At 39.4% G+C, this 23,186-nt stretch overlaps 3 protein-coding genes and 1 non-coding gene across 6 annotated transcripts in view; 2 read left to right on the top strand and 2 right to left on the bottom strand.

The window, feature by feature from the left end:
* The first annotated feature begins 461 nt into the window (after window positions 1–461).
* Window positions 462–6,068, top strand: mpc2b (mitochondrial pyruvate carrier 2b). Its single transcript, XM_004081499.5, has 5 exons — window positions 462–828; window positions 2,831–2,871; window positions 3,074–3,158; window positions 3,406–3,517; window positions 5,205–6,068. The coding sequence occupies exons 1-5, from the start codon at window positions 732–734 to the stop codon at window positions 5,251–5,253; spliced, it is 384 nt and encodes a 127-aa protein (XP_004081547.1). The 5' UTR covers window positions 462–731; the 3' UTR covers window positions 5,254–6,068.
* A 1,850-nt stretch (window positions 6,069–7,918) lies between these two features.
* Window positions 7,919–23,186, bottom strand: part of rpl24 (ribosomal protein L24) — a 38,746-nt gene continuing 23,478 nt past the window's right edge. The window contains exons 1-6 of one of the 2 annotated variants that reach the window (XM_004081497.5): window positions 11,528–11,665; window positions 11,326–11,401; window positions 10,505–10,615; window positions 8,471–8,607; window positions 8,145–8,208; window positions 7,919–8,034 (exon numbers count right to left, since the gene is read on the bottom strand). In XM_004081497.5, the coding sequence (XP_004081545.1) occupies window positions 7,954–8,034; window positions 8,145–8,208; window positions 8,471–8,607; window positions 10,505–10,615; window positions 11,326–11,401; window positions 11,528–11,532 (474 nt within the window). In that variant the 5' untranslated portion in view covers window positions 11,533–11,665 and the 3' untranslated portion in view covers window positions 7,919–7,953. Of the gene's footprint in view, window positions 8,035–8,144; window positions 8,209–8,470; window positions 8,608–10,504; window positions 10,616–11,325; window positions 11,402–11,527; window positions 11,666–23,186 lie in introns of those variants that run through there. The other variant, XM_078940156.1, reaches the window with a different exon arrangement.
* Window positions 8,773–8,952, bottom strand: LOC111946815 (small nucleolar RNA SNORA23). Its single transcript, XR_002872587.1, has one exon. It is a non-coding gene; the product is annotated as a small nucleolar RNA SNORA23 (small nucleolar RNA).
* On the top strand, window positions 14,549–22,544 carry cep97 (centrosomal protein 97). 2 transcript variants are annotated; one of them, XM_011489410.4, is made up of 11 exons: window positions 14,549–14,705; window positions 16,527–16,669; window positions 16,767–16,925; window positions 18,512–18,613; window positions 18,705–18,818; window positions 18,898–19,064; window positions 19,152–19,316; window positions 19,424–19,596; window positions 19,689–20,298; window positions 20,390–20,465; window positions 21,853–22,544. In XM_011489410.4, the coding sequence occupies exons 1-11, from the start codon at window positions 14,669–14,671 to the stop codon at window positions 22,411–22,413; spliced, it is 2,307 nt and encodes a 768-aa protein (XP_011487712.1). In that variant the 5' UTR covers window positions 14,549–14,668; the 3' UTR covers window positions 22,414–22,544. The 2 variants fall into 2 exon arrangements, with proteins under 2 accessions (XP_011487712.1, XP_004081640.1); XM_004081592.5 differs by having other exon boundaries at window positions 16,524–16,669.

Below are 23,186 nucleotides of genomic sequence, written 5' to 3'. Positions count from 1 at the left end.
TTGTTCATTTTTTGCTGTCATCACATGTGTTGTCCGTGACACATGATTGTTTTTATGTTATAGTAAAATAAATCTACCGTGCCACATATCACGGCTGACATCAGAAAACTTACTACATTTGCTGCATTGAGATTGGTCTATCTGGTACAGGATGTTTTTTGTTTAAAAAAAAAACTCACGCGAGCTTCTGAATAGATAGTTAGAACCCATTTCTCGTTTCAAAAGATGTCTATTTTCTCTTTAAGTTTCCATTTTGATAATGCTAAAAAATATATGTCATATACATTTATCATAATAATAACAAAATCATAGATACAAAGTAGTGTCTATTTTTCGAAAGGGGGAAGTCAGACTTTGTGGCTTCTATTGGGTTGTTGTCACTGTTCTTTTCCTAAAACGCGTCTCCTGAAAGTGGGAGATGCAGTGATCCACTTTTGACGCTAGGGGGCAGCAAGTCCACCAACGGCTACCGGCATGGGTCAAGAAGAAGAAGAATGCCCCGCCCCCTAACAGAAAGTCACCTCGTCGTGTCCGTAAGCCGAAGCTACTGACAGCTAGCAATGTTATAGAGCTGCCGGGGAAGGTCGACAGCAGGACGGTGTCACCCTCCTTCGTTTTATTCATATCTCCATTATTGCCGAAAGCCTCCCTAAAGCCGTCGGTTTTCGTCCTGCAGCTGGAAAATCATCGAGCTATCGTCAAGATTAACAGCTTTATATCTAACTGTCGTCATGGCTGCTGCTCTCAGGGTGTCCTATCACAGGATTTTGGATCGCATCGAGGTGTTGCTGCCCGCTAAACTGAGACCTCTGTACAACCACCCTGCAGGTAAATAAAGCAGCTCGGGGTTGCTGGTTTGATTTTGAGTTGATTAATGCCAGAGGGGCGCAGCTGCAGTTCGCTGTGAGCTTCAAATGCGTGAAAGTCAACGTGTAAACTTGGATCTCTGTCTCAATCAAACGCTGTGGCTTTTGATTCTTCCTGTTTTGACATCAACTGCCCTAAATTCCTCATCAGATCCCAGGGGTCAGAAACTTTCAGTCCTAAATGAGCCATTCAGGCCGATTTCTCACTGACAACAGCGGAGCCACAAAGTCCTACTTCACCCTTAAAATAAGCCACAGATTTGTATTTGTGTCAGTTATGGTAAATGTAAATGAACTGTTGGGTTTTTTGGCATAAAAAACATGAACATAAAAATAACTCAGCCATTTTTGAAAACATAAAAATGCTTATATTTTTGACAGAAGTTCACGTGATGTCCTTTCAAAATAAGACACGCTGGATCATCTCAGTGCAGCAAAGGTAGCTGTAGGTAGTGTGATGTCAGCAGTGATTTAATAAAAACACAATTATTTTCATTGTTTGTGGTGCATCTCTGCCACAAATTTGTAAATCTACCAAGCCAAAATGAAACCAGAGCTAATTAAGTGACCCTAACCATATGTTTAACCAGAAGGTCCACTTAAAATCCTAGATTTCCTCAAAAACAGAAAATCTGCCTGTGCCGCTGGTACACAACACTCAAAGTTCTGTTGAAATGTTTTAGTTTGACTTGTGAGACATACTGTCCTTCAACTGTTTGTGAATGAGACGAATACATTTTGAGTTTGTTTACATTACTTTTTGTGAAAACTTTACTTCTAACATACTTTTTATTTTCCGTTAATTGTTCAAATTTCAAACTAACCAGAGAGCCACAATGGAAGCGTAAAAGTGTCACATTTAGCTTTGTAACTTCCGGTTGCAGACCCCTCCTCTAGATTTATCCAGTCTTTTGCCGACATCGTTTGTGCTTCCGTCTCCTTTTAACAGTCTAACAGTCATGTGCACAGAGACGCCTTTTTGCTCATCAAACCAGTTTCTTTTGCTGAAGGCAACGTAGTAATGAAGCCTTTTCTGATGTGCTTCATGCACACTACAATACCTGCTTATAGTGGTAGAACTGAATGGACTGAGACTTCTTCAATACTTATAGTAGTAATTCTTCAAGAGGAAAGGGAGTCTGAACATTAACTTGTCTCTGGTGAGAAACCGCTCTGGTCAAGGTCGACTTTCTGACCTGCTTTGAAGGAGGGCTGTTGACAATCAGAAACGCCCTCAAATCTGATTTGTAGAGAAAGTCGTGCCAGTCTTTTATTTTGCCAGCAGCTCTGCTACCAGTTTGCAGGACAAATGCAGTTTCACTGCTGGATTGTATCACATGACGTCTGTGTCTTTCCAGATTGATTTGGGAGAGAAAAAAAACTTTGTAACTCCAGATTGATTTGAATATAAAGAACTATACATTATTAATAAACAATTAGAGATGTAAACAAAAGCATTTTAGTTATTAATAAATAAGTTGGTCAATCCTTTGTACACTCATAAGATAGATAGGAACAGTGATGACAGAATAATCATAACCTACAAATGATTCCCACACGCTGTCCAGACCTGCAAAACTCAACATTTGTTGTCACCTTTCAACACTTTTTATAGTGTTGACTTGACTGTTTATGAGAACTGGACTGAGCGGGTGTGACATCACTCAGACAAAAGGCCTTGCTTCCAGCTCCAACCAAATAAATGCAGTTCAGTCACCATTTTGTCGCAATACGGACGCCGCCACGTTGGAGCCAGAAATCATCAGTAACAAGTAATCGCTCCGAGTCGTTGTTTCTATGGTAACTGCTCTCACCAATCAGGAGTGAGTTCATTGGAAGCCCTCACCCCTACCACTTGAAAGCTGGCTAGTTTAAGCCAGTTTAATGGACAAGGTAATAGACAGTATCCATTCTTGATACAATATCTGTTCTCATGTTCCTGTTCCTGTTTCTGTTCCTTTCAGGTCCAAAAACAGTTTTCTTCTGGGCCCCAATGTTCAAATGGGTGAGTCAACTCTTTAGCTGGTCAATTAGGTATAACACAAATTGATCTTCACATCATCTGATCCCAATGTGCAAAATTTTATTTAAACAGCATTTTTACAATGTACATGTGACTACTTGTAATTGACAGGTGCAATTTCAATAAAGAGTGTAAAGGTATGTCTGAAAGATTGTGGTGAGTAGGATGTGCTGGTTCTCTGCAGGGTCTGGTCTTTGCGGGAATGGCGGACATGACGCGGCCAGCAGAGAAGCTCAGTCTGTCACAGTCGTGTGTGCTGACAGCCACAGGTGAGAGCAGACGTCAGTCAAAGGCTTCAGCTCGGCTGTTGGCGAGCTTTAGATCAGCTGTTTAAACTTTGACCGACACATCTGTTAAATGAGTGATCTGGATTCAACCTCCCCTGTTTTTATTTGTTCTGTTGGTGCTAAAGGTCACATGATGCCATCTGTTGACTAAAACAAGTCTTATCCGCTTATCTTTGCCAAAATGTACTCTCCTCTGTGCACAACCTTTACTCCAGTTCTTCTCCTCCAGGGCTCGTCTGGTCCAGGTACTCTCTGGTCATCATCCCCAAGAACTGGAACCTTTTTGCCGTCAACTTCTTTGTAGGTGGTGCTGGAGCCTCTCAGCTTTATAGGATCTGGAGGTTGGTTTGGGTTTTCTAAAGTCCTTTTATCAACATGAAGGATTTTTAACCTCTTGAAACCTGGCGTCCTCATGCATGAACATCACATTTTGGGCTATACTGCTACCACAGTACTTCGTTCTGGTTAACTGGGGCCCGGTGAGTATGTGTGTACAGGGTTAGCTCACATATTAGTTTGGACCAGAAGAGGTTAAAAGTAACAAGAAGATTGAAATAGAGGTCGTAACATACAAACGTTCCTAACTATTGGGTTTCTAAAGTCGATTTGGGAAATCTGATAACTCCCAGTTATCCAAAGGGTGTAGTACAGAGATGTAAGAATGTGTACTACAGTAGTAGTATTACAGTGTGTACTAGAAAAGTTAGAATTAAGAAAGAAGAAAGCATGAGTTTCAGGTTTAAGTCACATTTACACAAATTTAGTTTATTTTCTTTAAAAATTCTTTGTGTGTTTGTGTGATTATTTATAATTATAATCTGGGGTGGGCCTGAAGTGCAAATCACACCAACAAATCACTACACAAGAAATATTTTAAAGATCACAACAATTAAAAAACCGTGGCAAATAATAATTTAAAAAAAACATTATATTTTAGAAATCAAAATTCTAGAAACCAAAACACAATTCCAAAAAATGGAAAGAAATTAAAATGAAATGTTTGGGTAAATCAAAATGAAATGTAAGCAAATGGAACAGATTAAGAAATGGGAAAAGCTAGGTATTATGGGATATCACTGAGTGGATGATGACTTTTTTAACGCCTTAATACTTATAAACGTGTTATGATGCGTATGGAGCATTTCTAGTATCGCTTCACCCAAAAAACTTCTGGTTGAAATGATGGACAAATGTCATCATCCAATCAGCGATGTCCTGTTTTACATAGTATTATTATGGGATAGCTTTAAGCAATCTTCACAAGATTTCCCCCACAGGCCACCAGGTTAAGTCTGCAACCACAACTGAAGTTTCGTTGACCTTTGACCTTGGAGATAGACCACCATTTTAACACCCCCCTCCTTCAACAAAAGGATATGACATACGATTAGAACATATTAGGAATGTAGGTGTGGTTAACAAAAAAAACCTCAATTGCCAAGAAAAAAAAACTAACTTTTGGCGATTCTTCTAAACCCTACACAGACCTGTTCGTCACCCCCAGGAATCCCCAAAATAAAATGTTTTCTATGGAGATAAAACTAACAGAAAACCCCTCAAAATGTAAAAGAAAGTTTTTTTTTGTTTTTGTTTTGTTTTTTCCATACAGCTCTTACAAGGGTGGCAGGGGAACATTGGGGGCCGTGTAGCAGCCGTTCAGCCAGTGAGGGCGGGTCAAAGGGGGGTGGCGGGGACGGGGGCGGTAGCACCTGCGGTCATTCAACACGGCTTGCAGCTTTTATTTTTTTATTCTTGTTAACCTCAAAGAATTCAGTGACGGCTAACAAAAACAGTATGAGGAAAACAAAAGGAATTCTACCCGATAAAACGATGCACTTAAGACCCCAAAATGATAGGTTAGTCCTTCTCAATGCTTGATATTTCTGCATCAAAAGGTCACTTCTCGCAGTGGAGTACCAATGTGGGTTCAAATTTTATTTTACTGTGTGATGGCAGCAAGGTCGTTGAGACCAAAGCTGTCACTTGTGTTGCCTTTTTAAAAACTACATTTTGTTTTCCCCTTTCCAGGTATAAGCAGGACAAGAAGGCACAAGATCAAAAGGCTGCAGAGTCTTGAAGACCTTCCTGGAGATGTGCAGTTTGGCTGCTGACTCAAAGGGAGACTTCCACATCATCTCACAATCATCACATTCATGCCATAACCGTTGTTCCACCTTATTAAGCCTGCTGTCCCTGTTGGAAATATGCACTTTTCACTCCCAAAGTCTCAGATTTCCTCAGGGTGTGTAAACATTCATCACAGATTTTAACTGTAGACAACACATACTCAAGGATGGTCATCAACGCACAAGTACGACATCTTCATCAAGCTCTATGATTGTAGTGTTTAATTTAAGGTCACGTTTAACGTGTGCATTAGCTTGGGTTTTGAAATGGCTTTAGTAAAAAAAAAAAAAAACGAAAACAATTCTAGTAAACTTCCACAAAACTTTTGTTTTTTGTAACCAATAAATACATTTCAGCAGGATTGTATTATTTATTCTTAAACTCATCGTGTAGAATTAGTTTTAGTTGTTACCTCAGCCAATAAATTCCAATTGAACATCTATGTGAGAACAAAGAGACGACCCACTTCAGCATATAGCCATGTCTAATCTGTGTTTTTAAACTGTATGTCGGATTAAACATGCTGTGGTTTATGTTTCCTGTTTTGGAATTAATCCTTTTAGAAAGCTCAGTATTCCTGGTGTTATGACTGTTCTTCACTTTTTCTTATTTGGAGGTGGGATATTTTTCTGGGGATGTGTTCCCAAAATGGAACTCCGGATAATTTAGCAATAACTGTTGACACTTAATCTGAACAAAAGACACCATGAAGGTTTGATGGAAGCCTGTAAATATAAGGTGTGTTAATAAATACTGACACCTGCATCACGGATCTGTCACGTTTATTAAGGAATTATATATTACGACTGCTTTAAATCCCATTCAAAATGATCATTTTACCATGTTTGCCACTCAGACCTCAATCCAAGTTAGGAAGAACTTCCAGCAAATCCTCAAAGTATTTTTTTTTATTTACTTTAATTTCAACTCTCCAGGGGGAAAAAAAGCCAAGATGGTGTGAAGTTATTTTGTAAGGATTTATCTGAGGATAAAAGACCTGGTAACCTTTGCTTTCATCAGGGTAAAATGCAAGATCCACTCCGATGGTGAGAGCTCTCTGTTTACACTCTATCCCGCTAATTTACAGCCCCTCACAACCCCAACCTGACCGACGATACAAAAATGGTGATTAATATTGGAGTTATCCAGCCGTACAGTTTTGATGCAGATTCCAGCTCAGACGAGGAAAACAAAGACGTACATGGATCTATTTGTCTATAAGTGGAAGCATCAGAATGGAGCGGAGCAGGGAGCTTGTTGCCCGCCCGGCGTGTTTTCTGTCACAAATACAAACTTTTTCAAACTGCTTTTTTTTAATCTGCTCCGGATTCACTACAATTTTCTTCATACATGTTCTCCATCATCAGAAAATGTCCCAACATGTTATAAAAGCCCCAAAACACGATTTTTTTTTTATCAGAGTAGGTCTGTAAGGAAATCCAGACCCAGAGAAAACCTACTTTAAGCTGATTTTGGCAAACTGGTTTAGCTTTTGGTGGAACTTTGAAATATTATGAATGAGAACTAGAAGATGTTTTGAGAGAATTCATCCTACTTTATTCCAGACCTTCTACAGGGTTTTTGAACTTTTCAAAAACTTGCTCGTTCTTTTCTATTTTTGATGATTTATAATTTGAAGCAAAAGATGACATTTTCAGCCCAAAAAAGCCAGAGGCCAAGTATTCAGGTCTCTAAAAAGCTTTAAACTTTGACATACTTTTGTTCTAGAAACCTTTGAACTGTTTGGTAAAAATGTTTTTAATGTAGCTTTTTGATTCTTTAATGTTTTTACACAAGCTCAGTTTGAGTCTTGAATATTATTTCAAATGTTCAAGTCAGGCCTGAAGTCTTAAACTAATTTAAATGATCATTTTATTACAGTTCTTTAAACTATTTGTTTTGGATTTAACAGGCTGACTTATTTCAAGCACTACAAGAAAAACACCCTTAATGAAATAAAAATATCAGATGCATAAATAAAAACTAGTAAAGCTATAAATTCATTAACTAGACAGGAGGATGCTCCCTACTTGACAATTGTTTCTAATCATCTCGTCTCCCAAAGTCTCAGATTTCCTCAGGGTGTGTAAACATTCATGACAGATTTTAACTGTAGACAAACATCCTCAAGGATGGTCATCAACGCACAAGTACGACGTCTTCATCAAGCTCTGATTGGAGTGTCAAAGTTTCATTACTTAAAAAGGACTGTAATGACTTTATACAACTTGTTTCCATAGTGACCATAATCTGGCTCCTAACATTTAAAGTTATACTTTCTCTTTCCGAGTGCAGGTTGTTTATTAAAGATGAAGTATTTATTAATAACCTCCTTTCAGATGATCCTGAATGAACAGAATAAAAAGTTTAAATGGAGAAACTGTCCCTCTAACCTGAACATTCCCCTTCTAGTAACTAGAGTGACAATGTTCTATGATTTAAAAAAACAAAAACATGATGGCTTTCTAAATAAAAAAGCCATTTTGAAATCATTTCAAGAGATACTGACATGAAACCTTTTCCCTTGTTGAACCCAGTGTTCATTTAGAGCCCATCTGATCAGAGGCAGTTAGTAACGAGACCATAAAATCTGCTTTAGAAATCATGAGCTGAGACAGTATTTAATGTTTTTTATTAACAATATTTCAGTCTAGCGTTTTCCACCAACACGGGGTGCGCTGACTTTCATGGGCTTGGCGATCTTGGGTTTCTGTGCAGCCTTAGCAGACGACTGGAAGAAAAGTACACATGCATTAGTGAATTGTGACAAACCCGTGTTTGATTTGCTGTTAGTGCTGTTGCTGCTAGTGTGAGCTAGAGCTGTCAAACAGCAGCTCTCACCTTTGCAGCTGCAGTAGCAGGCTTCTTAGCTGCCTGCTTCGCCTTCTTGGCCTCCTTGGCAGCTCTGAAGTGAAACAATAAATCAATAAACAGGAATCCAGACATTCATTTCTATTAAGTCTTATGCATTTCATTCCAAAACAACTGTTGGGTTTTATCCAAAAAAAGATACCAGCTTTGTCCAAAAGAATGGCAGAACTTTCAAGGATTCAGAAGCATGTCATAACAAAATTCCATCTTTAAATGGATTTTTGAGCTGACTACAGTTTAAATGAAGGTGCATCTTATGGGGGGGGGGGGGGGGGGGGGGGGGTGGTTCACATTACCTGATGGCCTGCTCCCTTTGGGCCTTGCGGACCTCGGGTTTCTGGTTCCTCTTCGCCATAATCTCAGCCAGGGAGGCGCCAGTAATGGCCCTCTGGAACTTCACTGCACGGCGGGTGCGCTTCTTCGTGACTTCTTCCTGTTTAAAAAGACCCGTCATTATTTTGCTCTCATAGTGACATGTAAAGATGAAATCCACTTAATATCCACCATTTGATTGAGACAAATGCTAAAGCAAACTGCTGATGAGTTAAATCTAAAGGCAGAGCTTAGCTACAGCAACACTAACACGCATTTCCTTTAACAGTGTTGGAGAGTTTGGAGGCTGGCCGATGCTAAGTTGTCATTAAGACGCCATGGGCCAGTACTATGATCTCCAGTTGCTGTACGGCTACAGGTGTGGAGTGAGTGCTGCTGCCCAGACAGCAAAACACAGTCCAGCAGCAGCACATGACACAGACCAACACTATGCACACCTTTCACCTGCAGCCAACCTGCTTCTAATCCTCATCAACTCTGAGTTTACATTTACGGTAACATGAACAGACGACAACGCTGCAATATTCTGGTAACTAAAAAGACACTTCACATTAGCAGATCAACATTATTCATTATTGATACACTGATTAAAGTTGGCTTTAACATTCTTGTGGCTTTTTTCTGATGGAGGACATATTAAGAAACTTGGGTTCAACCTCACATTCAAGTACTGTATTTTCTGCATAATAAGGCAAACTTAAAAACCTTTATTTTTTTCAAAAACTACAGTACGCCTTACAATGCGGGGAACCTTAAAATTCTGGTTGTGCTCAAGGCAAAGCCATTTTGAGAGGTACACAGCAGTCTGTCAAAAATGTCTTTTTTGTGTCTTTTTACAAGTTGCAAAAAAATTAGCCGGAACAGGAAGTTTATGCCTCGTCTCCCCCTCCCCATTTCAGTCGGAAAATACTCCTTTTGGGTCAAAAAACATTCATTTAGCTGGTGACCCTAACAGTTACACTTTATTATGTTTTAAGCATTAAAACTTTAATACAAGGTGAATCAGCTGTTCAGTAGAAAGGCAGCTTTGTATGCAACACTTTAAAGTGGCTTTTCACTGATGTGCATAGAAAGTGTTGAATGCCGCCGCAAAGCCGCTTTTTCCCATGACGATATTTTCCAATTCACATCGATCGCATTGAGGGTTGAAAAGTTGTTGAAAGAACATAAACATAGGAGCTAAAGCTCTGGTGTAACAGGTTTACAAATCTGAACACTTAGGTAAATATTTTTGAAAGGAATAAAAAAAAATACATTTTCAATAAAAAGGTGCTAAAATTCTGAAATCTTGTCGTTTCTGTTTCCAGCTAATGATGTCTGGGCACCAGCGTGTCTGCAACAAGGTTGGATGTTATTATAAATACGCTAATGCAGCTAACATGTAGTGGTATTGGACTCTTGTGTTACTAGCTAAGATGGGAGTTAGCAATAACACAAACGTTTCTTTTAGCTATATCAGTCTGTTTAACATGTTGCAAACCAGGTTGAACTTTACAGGTTGAAATCTGACTGAAGGACTTACCTGACACTTTTCTCGCTTAATGCGCCTTATAATTCAGTGCGCCTTAGAAATAAAACTAGTTTGAACATGAACTATTCATTGACAGTGCGCCTTATAATCCAGGGTGCTCCATGCAGATTTCTTTTTTAATTCAAATCGTTGTGAATCAGCAGCAGACAAAACTCAAAATAGATCAAAAGATGATCAGAGTGGGACCATAATGCCAAAGCTTTAGCTCCAGTGTTTACATTCGTTTGACTACTGTAACTCTTCAACCACTGACACAATTAATGTAATTCCAGTGGATTCTGAAGCAGAGAAAAGCGGCTTTAGTGAAGCGCTCTCTGCTGTAAAACAGCTAAAAGTGACTATGCAGATCTTTTAACTTTGTAAAAATGTGTAATCTTTTGTTCTTTACCTTCCACTTTTGTTGAGATAAAATGTGTCTTTAATATAAAGTGATTATTATGACAATGTAACATGCAGGAGTACTTACAGACTGTCCCTTCTTGTGCTTACGTCTGTACAGCACAGTCCAGTTGATCTGTCTGGGGTTCCTTTTCGCCAGGAAGGCAGACTCGCATTTTGCATTCAGAAATTGAAACACCTAAGAATACAAACGTTTATATAAATACACATTCCAGTCATGGTTAGGCAGAATGGAAACAAAAGCAGATTCAAACAAAAAAAAAATCTAAAAAACATCCATTCAAGGCCTTTGAAAGTTCACACTTTGCAACACTTTATGAGCCAGCATTCTAAATTATGAGGACAAACCCCAATGGAGGACTTTAAAGCTTGCAATTATTGGTCTGGATTGGCTGATTTTCTTTACACCTACCAATCACTATTCATACCAAATTTAATTCATTAAAAATTTATTTACTGAGCATTCGTAGAATAACCCTTTTGGGCCTTTCAAGATCCCATAAATAATTCATTTTGCAATGGGTCAGAACAAGGATGTACATTCATAGGAATGTGAAAACTAATGATTTGTTTCTTATAAACTCTTAACGTACGAACAAGGAACATTATTCATGTATTAAAAATGTCATTGGGTCAGTCTTAGTTGTGACTTGAATGGCAGAAAAACTGCGTGACATAAATTCTGATTTTATGAAGTGACACCGACCGGCTGGTTGATTTGATAGCCACCGTTAGCATCGGGACGGTTAGCAAGAGAACTGAACAGCGAGAACATGCGATCAACAAGATGCTATGAAGATTCAGCCAAATTATGTTAGCCACGTGGTCAACTTTACTACTTCTAAACACCAAATTAGAGGCGTTCTGAATACTTTGTCGGCGTGTTACCTTTCCGTCTATCCTAGCGTATCGGCGACCATGGCCGGGGTAAATCTTATACCCGCTGAAACTGCACAACTCGACCCTGGAAACCACAAATATAATATACAATTACATGAAAACTGAAGACATTCCATTATATTGTAGATATTTTCTTTAGAAGTCACAGTTATAAGCATGGATGATGTTTGATTATATTCCTTGAACTCACTTCATGATGGCTTATGGAGGGCCCAAACCGGAAAGAACGATACCGGAAGCGGAAACAAATTTAATAACATGAATAAATGTTTGATAGCAAATGAGCAGCTCATATTTTTTCTGTTCAATTGTCATAATTATTATTTGGATGGGGAAAATATTAAATTTTTCCCTTTGAGTACTTTGATACTTTTATCAGTTGTTCCAACATCGTTACATTTATTTTTTTTCTTTTATTTTGATAGCAAACGATCATTAGGAAAATGTAATATAGTTATATTTTTTAATATACAACGTATATAATTGATGATGATGGTGTCAAAACAATAGAATAACTTGGACAATTTTAAGTGATGTTATACTCGAGCGGGCGGCGCGAGTCTTGTAACTTTTCAAAGCGGAGGTGACGTAGTGAGCACTCAGTTAACGTTGCAATTGATCACGTGACTTAGCAAATGACGCGTCATTACATTTATAAAGAGAAGTAATTCATTCTGTCTTGTTTTGTTTTCTAAAATGTAATGCTATTTTTAAAAGTAATTTTCTTTTCTAATTGTTGTTATCTTTAAAATGTCTTTGGATCAAGTGATTTGTAAATATGATTTACACTTTGGAGCCACCGTATTTTCCTAAATGAAAATCTATGTGAATCTCCCTGTGTACTTCAAAACCTTAATATCATTTTTTCCTAGCAGCACAATCATTTCACAGTTCTTTTTTCCTTTTTCTTTCTTTTTTTTTTTGTAAAATGTGAAATTTAAATAAAATCGAATTTCCTTTTTTTTAATTAAATTAATTGTAATTGCTTAACTAAGTAATGGCAAGTGGTTATTAAAATGTTAACCGGTTAACATTTGGTTAGTTAAATATAAACGACCGTAAATAATACAATTAATTCATCTGATTTAACTAGGATAATTAAATACAAATTAACTTAGTGTAGTTGAACTAACTTAACTTCATAAGGTTGATCTGACAGTTATGCTGATTTGAATCAAAAACTTCAATAAAATTTACTCAACCAAAACAAGCTGTACCAAATCTATTTGATAAAGTTATTTTAACGGACAAGACAACTTTTCTTAATTATTTTACTATAATAATAATAGTAAGAATAAAACTAATAATAATGAATTAGATTTGTCTGTGCTTTTCCAGACGTTCAAAACTTCCATTATATATGTCCATTATTTATTAGCCCCTCATTCATACTTGGTGATGGTAGAGGCGTGGCGTCCAGTTTGCGCCTACAGTCCCTCTGACCATCACCGGGACATTCATTCACATTCACACACCAGTGGAGCCACACTGGAGGCAGGGAGGGTGAAGTGTCTTGCCCATTAAACTTTTATGTAAACTTTGATGACAGACTTTACGAAATGGTAAAAAATGAGAGCACATTTCCAATTAAAGAAAAAAATGTAATTCTAAATATTACCCATGAAAAGACAAAAATAGATATGTTTCAATTATATTAGCAGCCTAAACGAAATGGACTAACAGTCCATTTAGCAATAAGCTAAAACTGAACTGAACAGAAAAAAAAAACAGTGTAATGAAGGAGCCAACTTCCATACCAGTATCACCATCATTGATAAAACATCTTCACAGTTATCTTTTCAGTGTATATTTTTAAGTTTTAAGTGCAGAAAAAACCTATGTGTTGCATCTTTTTAAACTAAAGCTAATTTTAAAAAAGTATTAAGCATTGTCACTGAAACATTTTTTAACACTCACTAAATGTACAATGAAACTCTCTGGGGTTTTGTTAACAAGCTCACAGCACAGCCATGACAGTTGCAGATTATAGAGTGGTTTTTTTGTGTTCACCTGTAGCTGTAGGTCTTTCATCCAATGCCATTCATCCATCTTCTGAACCTGCTTAATACCTTTTGGAGTCACTGCGCTTCATTCAATGGTTAACTTCAAATTCAAAGTCCAAAGTCAGGTGCAGTCTTTTTCATTGTCTCTGGCTGGCTGTCAAATATCAGAGGGAACCAGAAAGGCAGCAAAATGAAGTTCTTGTGTTTCGTTCTCAGATGGCTCTGCTGAGTCTGCACGTGTCTGAGGTCATCTGCTCTGTTAGTTTTATGTTGATACAAACCACAGACATAACTTTAATTTATCTTTGCTTTTGAAAAATGAATGAAAAAAAAAAAATATTCTTTGACCATGTCATCTGGCCTTACATCTAAGTAAACAGAGTGAGGTTCCATTCTAATCTCACTTCAACGCAGGAATCCTTTTGGAAACATAAAAGACATAACATGAGAGAAGTTTAATGTTTCTATTTAAAAATGACAATGCAATGTAGATAAAAGACTAAACTAAAATGTCTGATAACTATCTGGAATGTTGTCAAGCTGTGGAACGATCATTTTAAAAAAACTATTTACTGTCAGTCAATGTTAGGTTTGGGTTGTGAAGAGCTGTAAGCTAGAAGGGGAGCATTTAAATCAAGAGTCTCCAACCTGAGGCTAAGGAGCCATGTGTGGCTCTTTGGTTTTAAAGAAAATGCTTGGACTTGAAAAAAAAATAGATTAACTAGTTGTTCGATGCAGTATGCATTTTATTTTGCTGTAGTTTATGGTAAAATTAATTCAAATTGGTATAGAAAGAAACATAGAACACGGTTATAATTTAATTATTGTATTAAAAGCAACACTTTATAAATAAAAGGTTTAATGACCACGGAAACCTTTTTAAATAAAAAAGACTATTTTCCCAAACGGTGAAGTTGGACTTTGCAGTTTTTTGGTCAGTAATGAGCTAGACTACATGGCTCTTTTAGCGTTAAAGGTGGCAGATGAGTCCCGCCAACAATTCAGAGGTGAATTTCTAATAAATTCCTGCTGCTCCGCAGTGTTCTAGAAAACAACAATGTTGAGGCTTTTTTGTGTGTTTGCTTGTTAATTTTGTTTATTTATTTATTTATTTGGGGGGGGGGGGGGTAATAACGGCATAATCATGATAAAAAGACCATTGGGAGCGCTTTATAGATCAAAAGATAATCGGGAGAGAGACTTGCAGGCCAGACAGGTAACTACATTTCCCAGAAAGCATTTCACCCTGTGACAGCCGACAGGCGCCTCTTGTGTGTCTGACAGTTAGAGTTAGCTAACGCTCGGTGAAAGCTAGCTAGCCCGGCAGGATGGGTGTATCAGATTTACACTTTGATACGAACGCTGGTGAGTTTCTTTATGGTTTTATAGCCAGGTGAACCCATTCAGTTTGTAATGTTTGTATCGTACGTGTGTTAAATCTAGTCGTTTAGCGCTCTTGACCGTTTTTAGCTCAGCAAACGTCCCGTGACTTTTCTTCATTGACTCTTTAAGTTGAAATATCTGGTGGTTGTTAGCTAGTTTGATCATCAAACTGGACATATTGGCAGACTTGTGTGGAACATCTGTACTGTAAACTAGTTTTCTTTTCAAACCTAACTCTAATTCTTTCCTCCTCACAATTGACTGTTATCTTAAAGATGTTGTGATGTCAGCAGCATCAGTTACAGTTGCAGTGGCTGAGTTGGCCAACGCAGGTTGTCAGTTAAAGCCTTGATCCATCATGAAGTGAACCTGGTGGCCATAGAATACATACACCCAACTTAAATGCACAAAAAAAACTATTAATTTAAAAAGTAGCTTTTAAAGATTTGCAATACAGTAATTGAATTTTACCAGTGTTCTGTTTTACTATTCATTCAATGTGAATTACTTTTACTTTTAACAGCAGCACTTAAATGTTCTTTTCAAAATAAAATACATACTGCGTCGAATAAGATTCTCCTGCTGCTTTAGGACATTCACTTTAATTAAAAATGTAAAAAAAAGGTCAAGTCAAACATGGGATTTTCTGACATCATGACTTTGATGCATAATCATCCTTTTACCGTCGAATATAAACATGACAACGTTGGTGTAGAATCCACTTTAAATTGCTATTATTTACATTAAAGTAGCTCTCCGATCATCTTTCGGTCACGTTTCAAAGCATTTCCAGTACTTTTAATTATGATTATGTCATTTTTAGGAAAAGTCAATAAACCTGTGTCATCTTCTAGGACATAGTTTCTGCAGAGCATCAGTAGATGTGGGCGGGACTGTTGGTGTGGAGTAAGCCCATTGCCACTTCCCATCACCCATCTGTTTACACCCTTTCCCGCTAGCTTACAGCCCCGCACAACCCCAACCCAAATTACTGGCGTAACAAAAATGGCAAGCAACATGGGAGCTATCCAGTCATATACTGTAGTTTTGATTCAAAGTCCAGCTCAGACGAGGAAAACAAAGACGTAGATGAATCTATTTGTCCACAAGTAGAGGTATCAGAATGGAGCGCAGCAGGAAGCCTGTAACTTGCCGTTGTAGGCTCCACGTCACAACACAAGTTTTTATAAAGAGCATTTATCATTTGCTCCTGATTCAAAATGATTTGAATGAAATATACTCAGAATTGCAATTTGAAGCTTAATTTCCTTCATAATTGTCCTGCCTCATCAGGAAAAAAAAACACCCAAAACACCATTTTTTCTTTGAAGTGGATCAACAAGGCTACAAATAGATCAGGTCAACACACAGGGAAACTCAGAGATTTCACATTCAGACAAGATTAAGAGAAGCTGTTTGGTGTCTTCATGTCCTTCAGGCTGGACCAATATAACAGTTCTGTCTGCTCTTTCAATAAAGACTATTAGAGATAGCATAGAGTCAGATCTGCTCAGGGCTCACAAACCCAACAAAGCTCTGGAACCAATCAGGTGGTAGGTAGACCTTTGAGTCAAAGGTGAAGCTACACACAGATTGAAGCAAGATGTCTGATGAACTTGAATGTTCTTCAACGATTTTTAGTTAAAGTGCTGCTTTCTTTCTGTTTCATTAATGGTACATTTGTGACATTTTTTTTTTTAATATAATGCCAACTCTTTGTTCTTTCTGTAAACCAGTGTGAAATGCTTTTATGTACGAAAAGAGAAATCCAAGTGTTTTGTCTTCTGACTCCTAAACCAGCAGGACCCGTGGTGGATCTGACAGGTCGGGGGGTGCAGAAGCTGGATCCCAGTTTCATCAGTTCTGACGACACTCACACTCTCATCTTGGACCGCAATAAAATCATGAAGCTGGATAATCTGGAACGAAGCCCCAGCCTTCAGCAGGTCACATTTTTGAGAGTGGTTCTAGTCTGATGACAGATGAACAAACACGTTCCCGCTCTGTGGTTTTGATGCAAACTCCTTGTTGTCACTAATTCAGCTATCCGTAGCAAACAACCGTCTGGTCAGAATGATGGGGGTGTCTCAGCTGATGCAGCTGAGGGTCCTCAATCTGCCCAACAACAGCATCGGCTACATTGAAGGACTGCGCGATCTGCCTCATCTGAAATGGCTAAACCTTTCCGGAAACAACATAAAGGTGAGGAGACGGGAGGGATTTCTACAAACCAGAAGAACCTCTCATCCAGAACAAAAATGGAAAAGAATTGAAGCATTCCTCAATTGGTTCAAATAAATCAGTGGTTTTCATTAAAACTTTTTAGTTGACTGCCACTCAAGGGGTCACAGTTTACGCAGACATTTTCAGTATTTATTGATGCTTACCAAAGTGTACAAGTGTACCAAAGTGCTTCATAATAAAAGAAACAGACAAAAAAAATGTTTAAAATCAGGCAAATCAAGGACAAATTTAAAAACAGCATAAACTTACAAAACGTTTTTAGCAATAAAATACATCAAAGATAAATAAGAATAAATAAAAGAAAAGAAAATGCCACCTGAGCATAAAAAAACATTCTAAAAAGGTAAGTTTTTAATTGACATTTGAAGCTATGGTCAGATAAAATACAGATTCAGCTACAACACGAGAGAAATCTCAATCTATTTAATAAACAAAGGACATTTTTTTCATTTTAGAGAATCATAGTAAATTTTTTGGGAAATAATTTCAAAGGCAAAGGTTTCTTTTATTTTGCTTCCTCCAGCCTTCATTACATCTGGGCTGGATTACTGGAATTCTCTTTATTTTGGAGTCAGCCAGTCGTCCGTCTCGCGTGTCCGGTACGCTGCTGCTCATGTTCTGGTTGGAGCCACATCCTAGCTACCTTTCACTGTCTGCCTGTGGTTTTAGAGCTCATTTAAGATTCTGTTTTGAAATCTTTAAATAATCGTACCTTCATACCTGTCTGAGCTTCTCCCTAAACCCCAGCTTGGTGTCAGGTCAGCCTCTCTTGGACGTGCTGAGGTCAGGAAGAAGCTCAGACTGGAACGAGCGTTTTCACTATGTGCACCGAAGCTGTGGAACGTGTTACTGAGTGCAGCAGGGATCCTCACTGTCCTCATTTGGGGAAAAAAAAACAAAAAAACACATTTTTATAGTCAGGCCTTTGACACAGCATTTTTATTTTACACTGTTTTACTTTAGGTTTACACTTTTAGTTGTTTTTAATGTTTTGAGCTTTAAATGTACACCACCTTGTTCTGACTGTGGTTATCTGAAGGCGCCATATAAATTATCATGAATTAAAATGAATATGAATTTTTTTTGGATTTGTAAAGTTCAAAGTTAAACCTCGATCACCTTTAGCGTCTTTCTCTTGCAGTCGTTTCCATTTGTTTTTCCGTAACTCAGTTTTAAAACCTAAAGCGGTTAAGAGCACAACACTCGTCTTAATAGCTGTAAAATCTGAACACAACTTCCAGTTTAGCTCTCGTTGAAGCAGGTAAACAACACAATTCGTTTTGATCTGTTCACATTATATTTGTCTTTTGCTTTTTTATCTAAACACATTTGCAAATAAACGATAAGCTATGGGCTCCAATAAATTGTTGTAATTTATTTCAAACTCAGCAGGTTCAAAAGTTTTTAAACATAAGTGTTGACATAAATATTGAAGTACATTTTAGGATGGTAGTTGTTTTAGTTTTTCTGCAGTTTTATTTTTCAGGTTGTAAAGCTGAATCCATGGGTTTGAATGGATTTAACAGCACTCTCATGTGTGACAGGTGATTGAACAGCTGTACAGCTGTGTGTCTCTTCAACACCTGGACTTGTCTGACAACAACATTTCCACCATTGGAGATCTGACTAAACTGGCTGCATTAAAGGTCAGCGTTCAAACTGACACTCACGCTTACTTAAAACAACACACCGGCTGTGAAGATGTTTGGTTGGTGACTTTCCCCGTTGGTGCTGCAGACACTTCTGCTTCATGGAAACAGCATTACAACACTCCGCACTGTTCCCGCCCACCTGCCGGCGCACCTTTCCATTCTGTCGCTGGCAGAAAACGAGATCAGGGACCTGAATGAAGTAAGTCCTGGGTTTTGATACAGCTTTCCTTCCACAACGAAAGCATCTGAAAGTCATTTTTCTTCTGATTCGTGTTTAGGTGTCGTACCTGGCATCACTTCATGAGCTGGAGCAGCTGTCCATAATGAGCAACCCCTGCGTTATGGCGACTCCTTCCCTGCCAGGTTTTGATTATCGACCGTACATCATGAGCTGGTGTCTGAATCTGAAAGTCCTGGACGGCTATGTGGTGACTCAAAAAGAAGGGTGTGTACGCTCTAGATAAAAAAAAAAAAAGACATGTTTGAGTGTTTGAAATAATTAATTTGTACTATAAATATTTTTCTGATTCAGTCTGAAAGCTGAGTGGCTCTACAGTCAGGGTAAAGGTCGTTCATTTCGTCCAGGGCAGCACGTCCAGCTGAGTCAGTATTTGGCGACTGTTTGCCCTCTGACTGCATCACCAGCGCTGGAGACGGCAGAAAACGCCAAACTAGAGAAGATCCTCAGCAAGCAGAGGTGAGGATCTCTACTGTTGTTCATCATTCCCTCCATGCTCCTCCTACGAGCATCATATGTAACCATTCTGCATAAAAATATCTCTAAGACTGATGCTCTGGTCTTAGGTTTCATCAAAGACAGCTGTTAGAGGAGACCCAGGGAGGCTGCCTCAGTCCTCCACGTCCAACCCAGCTTGACGTGGAGAGGCACAGCCCTTCACATCCACTAGGGGGAGCTCAAGAGGAGAAAGAAGTCACCACACCAGGACCAGCTGATCCTCCATCAGTCCTGGAGAAGGGTGAGGGGGCTTTGCAGCTCTGTGTGCTAGTTGCTGCTTGTTTGGAAGGAAATGTGAAGTGGATTTTCCTCTTTGCCACCTTTCCTGCTTAGAACCAGTGGTGCAGTTCAACACCTGGGTGAGCTGTGACTCCGCTCATGCATCGCTGCCGGTGGTTCACAGCCAAAGGCTCGCAGAGGAACACATTTATTTGGAGGATGTGCAGACCGATGAGGACAAACTCAACAGCAGCATGCTGTCGTCTGAGTCCGTGTTTCTGCCCTTCACATCAGACACAGACCTGCACACGACCCACACCGACACCGAAGACGAGACTGAGACGTTTGAGCCCGATTCTCTGGCTCTGAAACGGCCGGCACAGCCTAAGACGCACAGGACGCGCCACCCGCCAACAGAGAAACCGGACCAGAAGACTATAGAGAAAGAAGCTGGCGCCATCACACCTGCACCGCCAGCCTTCGGAGCCGGAGCGCCACTCGATGGTCCTGAGGCGTCCACCGACAGAGCAGAAATAAAAGGAGAAGTGGGTTTGTTTTTGAGAAAAACGATGACAGAAGCAGACAAAGCAGCTGTTAAAATCCAGTCCTGGTGGAGAGGACAGCACACGCGATGTTGTCACCCCACTGCTAAAGAGGTGCGCGGTGAAATCCGCCTGCGGAGGATGCAAGATCACATCGTCTTTCTGACGGACAAATTAGAAAAGTAAGTGACTCAACAAGCGTCTGTCACACACATTCACCTCTTTGTTTGAGGTGGAAAGTTGTCCATGAGTGTTCATGCTGTGTTGTCGCAGTGTGCAGAAGCAGCTTGAAGACGAGAGGCTGCAGAGGCTGGTGCAAGAGGAGGCCATGAAGTTCCTCTGGAAAGAGGTTGGCAATTCCTTTCATAATTAAGTTCACCCTAAACCGGTGCGTTAGCTTTCCTAGAACAATAAAGATAACGTTTCAGAGACTGCAGTTTGTTCAGTAGGTCCGTAAAATGTTGTTTTTTAAAAAGTCCCACAAGCTTAAAGCCCCTCACATTACCAGTGCAACAAAAACAGCGAGCAAATAAGAGCTATCCAGCCTTACAGTTTTGAGCCAGATTCCAGCCCAAACAAAGACGGACATGGATCTAGTCGTCTGCAAATGATTGCATCAGAATGGAGCGGAACAGGGAGCATGTGTCCCGGGAAGTCTGTTTTCTACGTCGCAAATTAGCTTCTTTCAAATGGCACTTGTTTTGGTCAGCTCCCGATTCAAAGCAATTTGAATAAAGAAATACTCAATCGCAATTTTAATCTTAATTTTCTTTATATATGTCCTCCATCATTACAAAAATGCCACAAGAATGTGTTAAAAACACAAAAAATGCTGTTTTTTGTCAGAGTGGGTCTTAAAACTGTTTATACCACAATCTAGGTCAATACAAGATTCTGATTGGCTGCTGGGTGTGGATTGAAAAGTGATAATCCAGAGTGATAATGCAAACCTAAAAAAGAAGTTCCGGTCACATTGCCTAAATGTTCTATATCACTGCTCTGGCTTCTTTAAAAAAAACTTTAGCTTCATCATCTGGACAAATTAAGCGATTAGAGGTGAACTTTCTCTCTGAACTGATGCCTTATTTACAATCAGCATATATATCGCTTTCCTTTCCTGCTGCAGTCGAGGTCAGTGCTGGCTAAGCTGTGTGTTGTTGTGTTGTTGTTGTGTGTTGTTGATTTCATGAAGTTAAACTCTAATTGAAATGAGCGTTTTGCTATTTCTGAATCCACTGTCTTCTGAAGATAAAAATGTTGATGGTTTATCAAAAAAATAAATGTAAATAATTTTTTTTGGTTAAAAAAATGTTCCGATGCAATGCATTGTGGTCTATATTCGCCAATCTAGTGAGCATCGAAGCCCACTGGTTTTTTGCATTTTGAATAATGTTTTGCATTGATGCAAACAGGTTTTTGCAGAGACTTCTGGGAAATTTCCAGGGCACTTGATTTGGGAACTGTAGATTTGGACAGCTCTACAAAATGGCAAACGCCCTATATAGTGCACTATATAGGGGTTATGGTGGGAATTCGGACATAGCGAAAGTGTTTTTAGCAAGAAAAATCGAAGAAAACCTCCCAAAAGAGAACCATTCTTAACTACAATAAGTTTGATTTTTCCTTCATGTATTCTGAAACTGCAAAAGACTAAAGACCACTAGCATGTGTTTGCTGAATAAACCTCTCTTCCTCTTCATAGAAGTAGTGATTCTTGTTGCTTGTTTTCTGTGCAGCTGCAGGCCGTGCAGCAGTGGAAGCAGTCTGTGGAGCAGCAGCTGGCAGCCGTTCAACCAGCCACACCTCAGATCACACCTCCTGCTCCGCTCTGCAGTGCAGCTCCCCCCGTTGTTCCCAAAAGCCCAAACCCCCCCGGCGCAGAGGCATCCTTCCCAGATTCAGGCTTCCAATCCACCCTGGATCAGCAGTGGGGGCAGGAGGACAGCTTCCTGAGCAGCGGCACGGCCGACTCTCTGAAGACAGTGCGAGCGCTGAGCCCTGCGGGCGGCGGCGTGGACAGCACGGACTGCAGCCTGCTGGAGCAGTACCTGTCCTCTGTGCAGCAGAGGGAGGAGGAGGCGGAGGAGGAGAGGAGCGAGAAAACTGAAACACCACCGGCTTCCTCCCCTGGGTCACCCAGCAGGGCAGCGCCCACAACCCACCTTCCCACAAAGAGGGAAACAACCCCCCCAGCTCAGGCTGAGAGCTCTGATTCAGTGAGAGATCCGAACATGCTGGAGGAAAGCCCATCTGACAAAGAACTACTTTGTACCGAGCCAGAACGAGTGAACCAGTGAATGTAAATCTTTTATACCTCCTGAAATGTAAACATTATCTTTGCTGTAAATGCAATAAAGTGTTTTGTTATTAATAACTACTGTAACAGATGCAGGTTGAAGCTTCAACCAATAAAACAGGATTTTTGTAAGTTTGATTTATTTCAATGAGCAGAGATCACAGATACAGTACAGACCAAAGGTTGGACACATTTTCTCATTCAAAGAGTTTTCTTTATTTTTATGACTATGAATATTGTAGATTCATGCTGAAGGCTTCAAAACTATGAATTAGCACATGTGGAATTATATACATAACAAAATAGTGTGAAACAACTGAAAATATGTCATATTCTAGGTTCTTCATAGTAGCTACTTTTTGCTTTGATTACTGCTTTGCATTCTCTTGATGAGCTTCTAGAGGTAGTTACCTGAAATGTTTTTCACTTCACAGGTGTGCCCTGTCAGCTTTAACAAGTGAGATTTCTTACCTTATAAATGGGGTTGGGACCATCAGTTGTGTTGTGCAGAAGTCAGGTGGATACACAGCTGATAGTCCTACTGATTAGTCTGTAAGAATTTGTATTATGTTTGAGCTAAACAACACAAGGAATGGACATTAGACCAGTGGAAATCTGGGCTTTGGTCTGATGAGTCCAAATTGGAGATTTTTAGTTCCAACCAGTGTGTCTTTGTGCGACGCAGAAAAGGTGAACGGATGGACTCTACATGCCTGGTTCCCACCGTGAAGCATGGAGGAGGAGGTGTGATGGTGTGTTGGTGCTTTGCTGGTG

This window comes from Oryzias latipes, chromosome 21 (genome assembly GCF_053564925.1).
Source record: "Oryzias latipes strain Hd-rR chromosome 21, Olatipes_Hd-rR_3.1".
Classification (NCBI taxonomy): Eukaryota; Metazoa; Chordata; class Actinopteri; order Beloniformes; family Adrianichthyidae; genus Oryzias; species Oryzias latipes.
The sequence above is the reverse complement of the archived record's forward strand: the minus strand, read 5'-3'. Positions and strand labels throughout refer to the sequence as shown.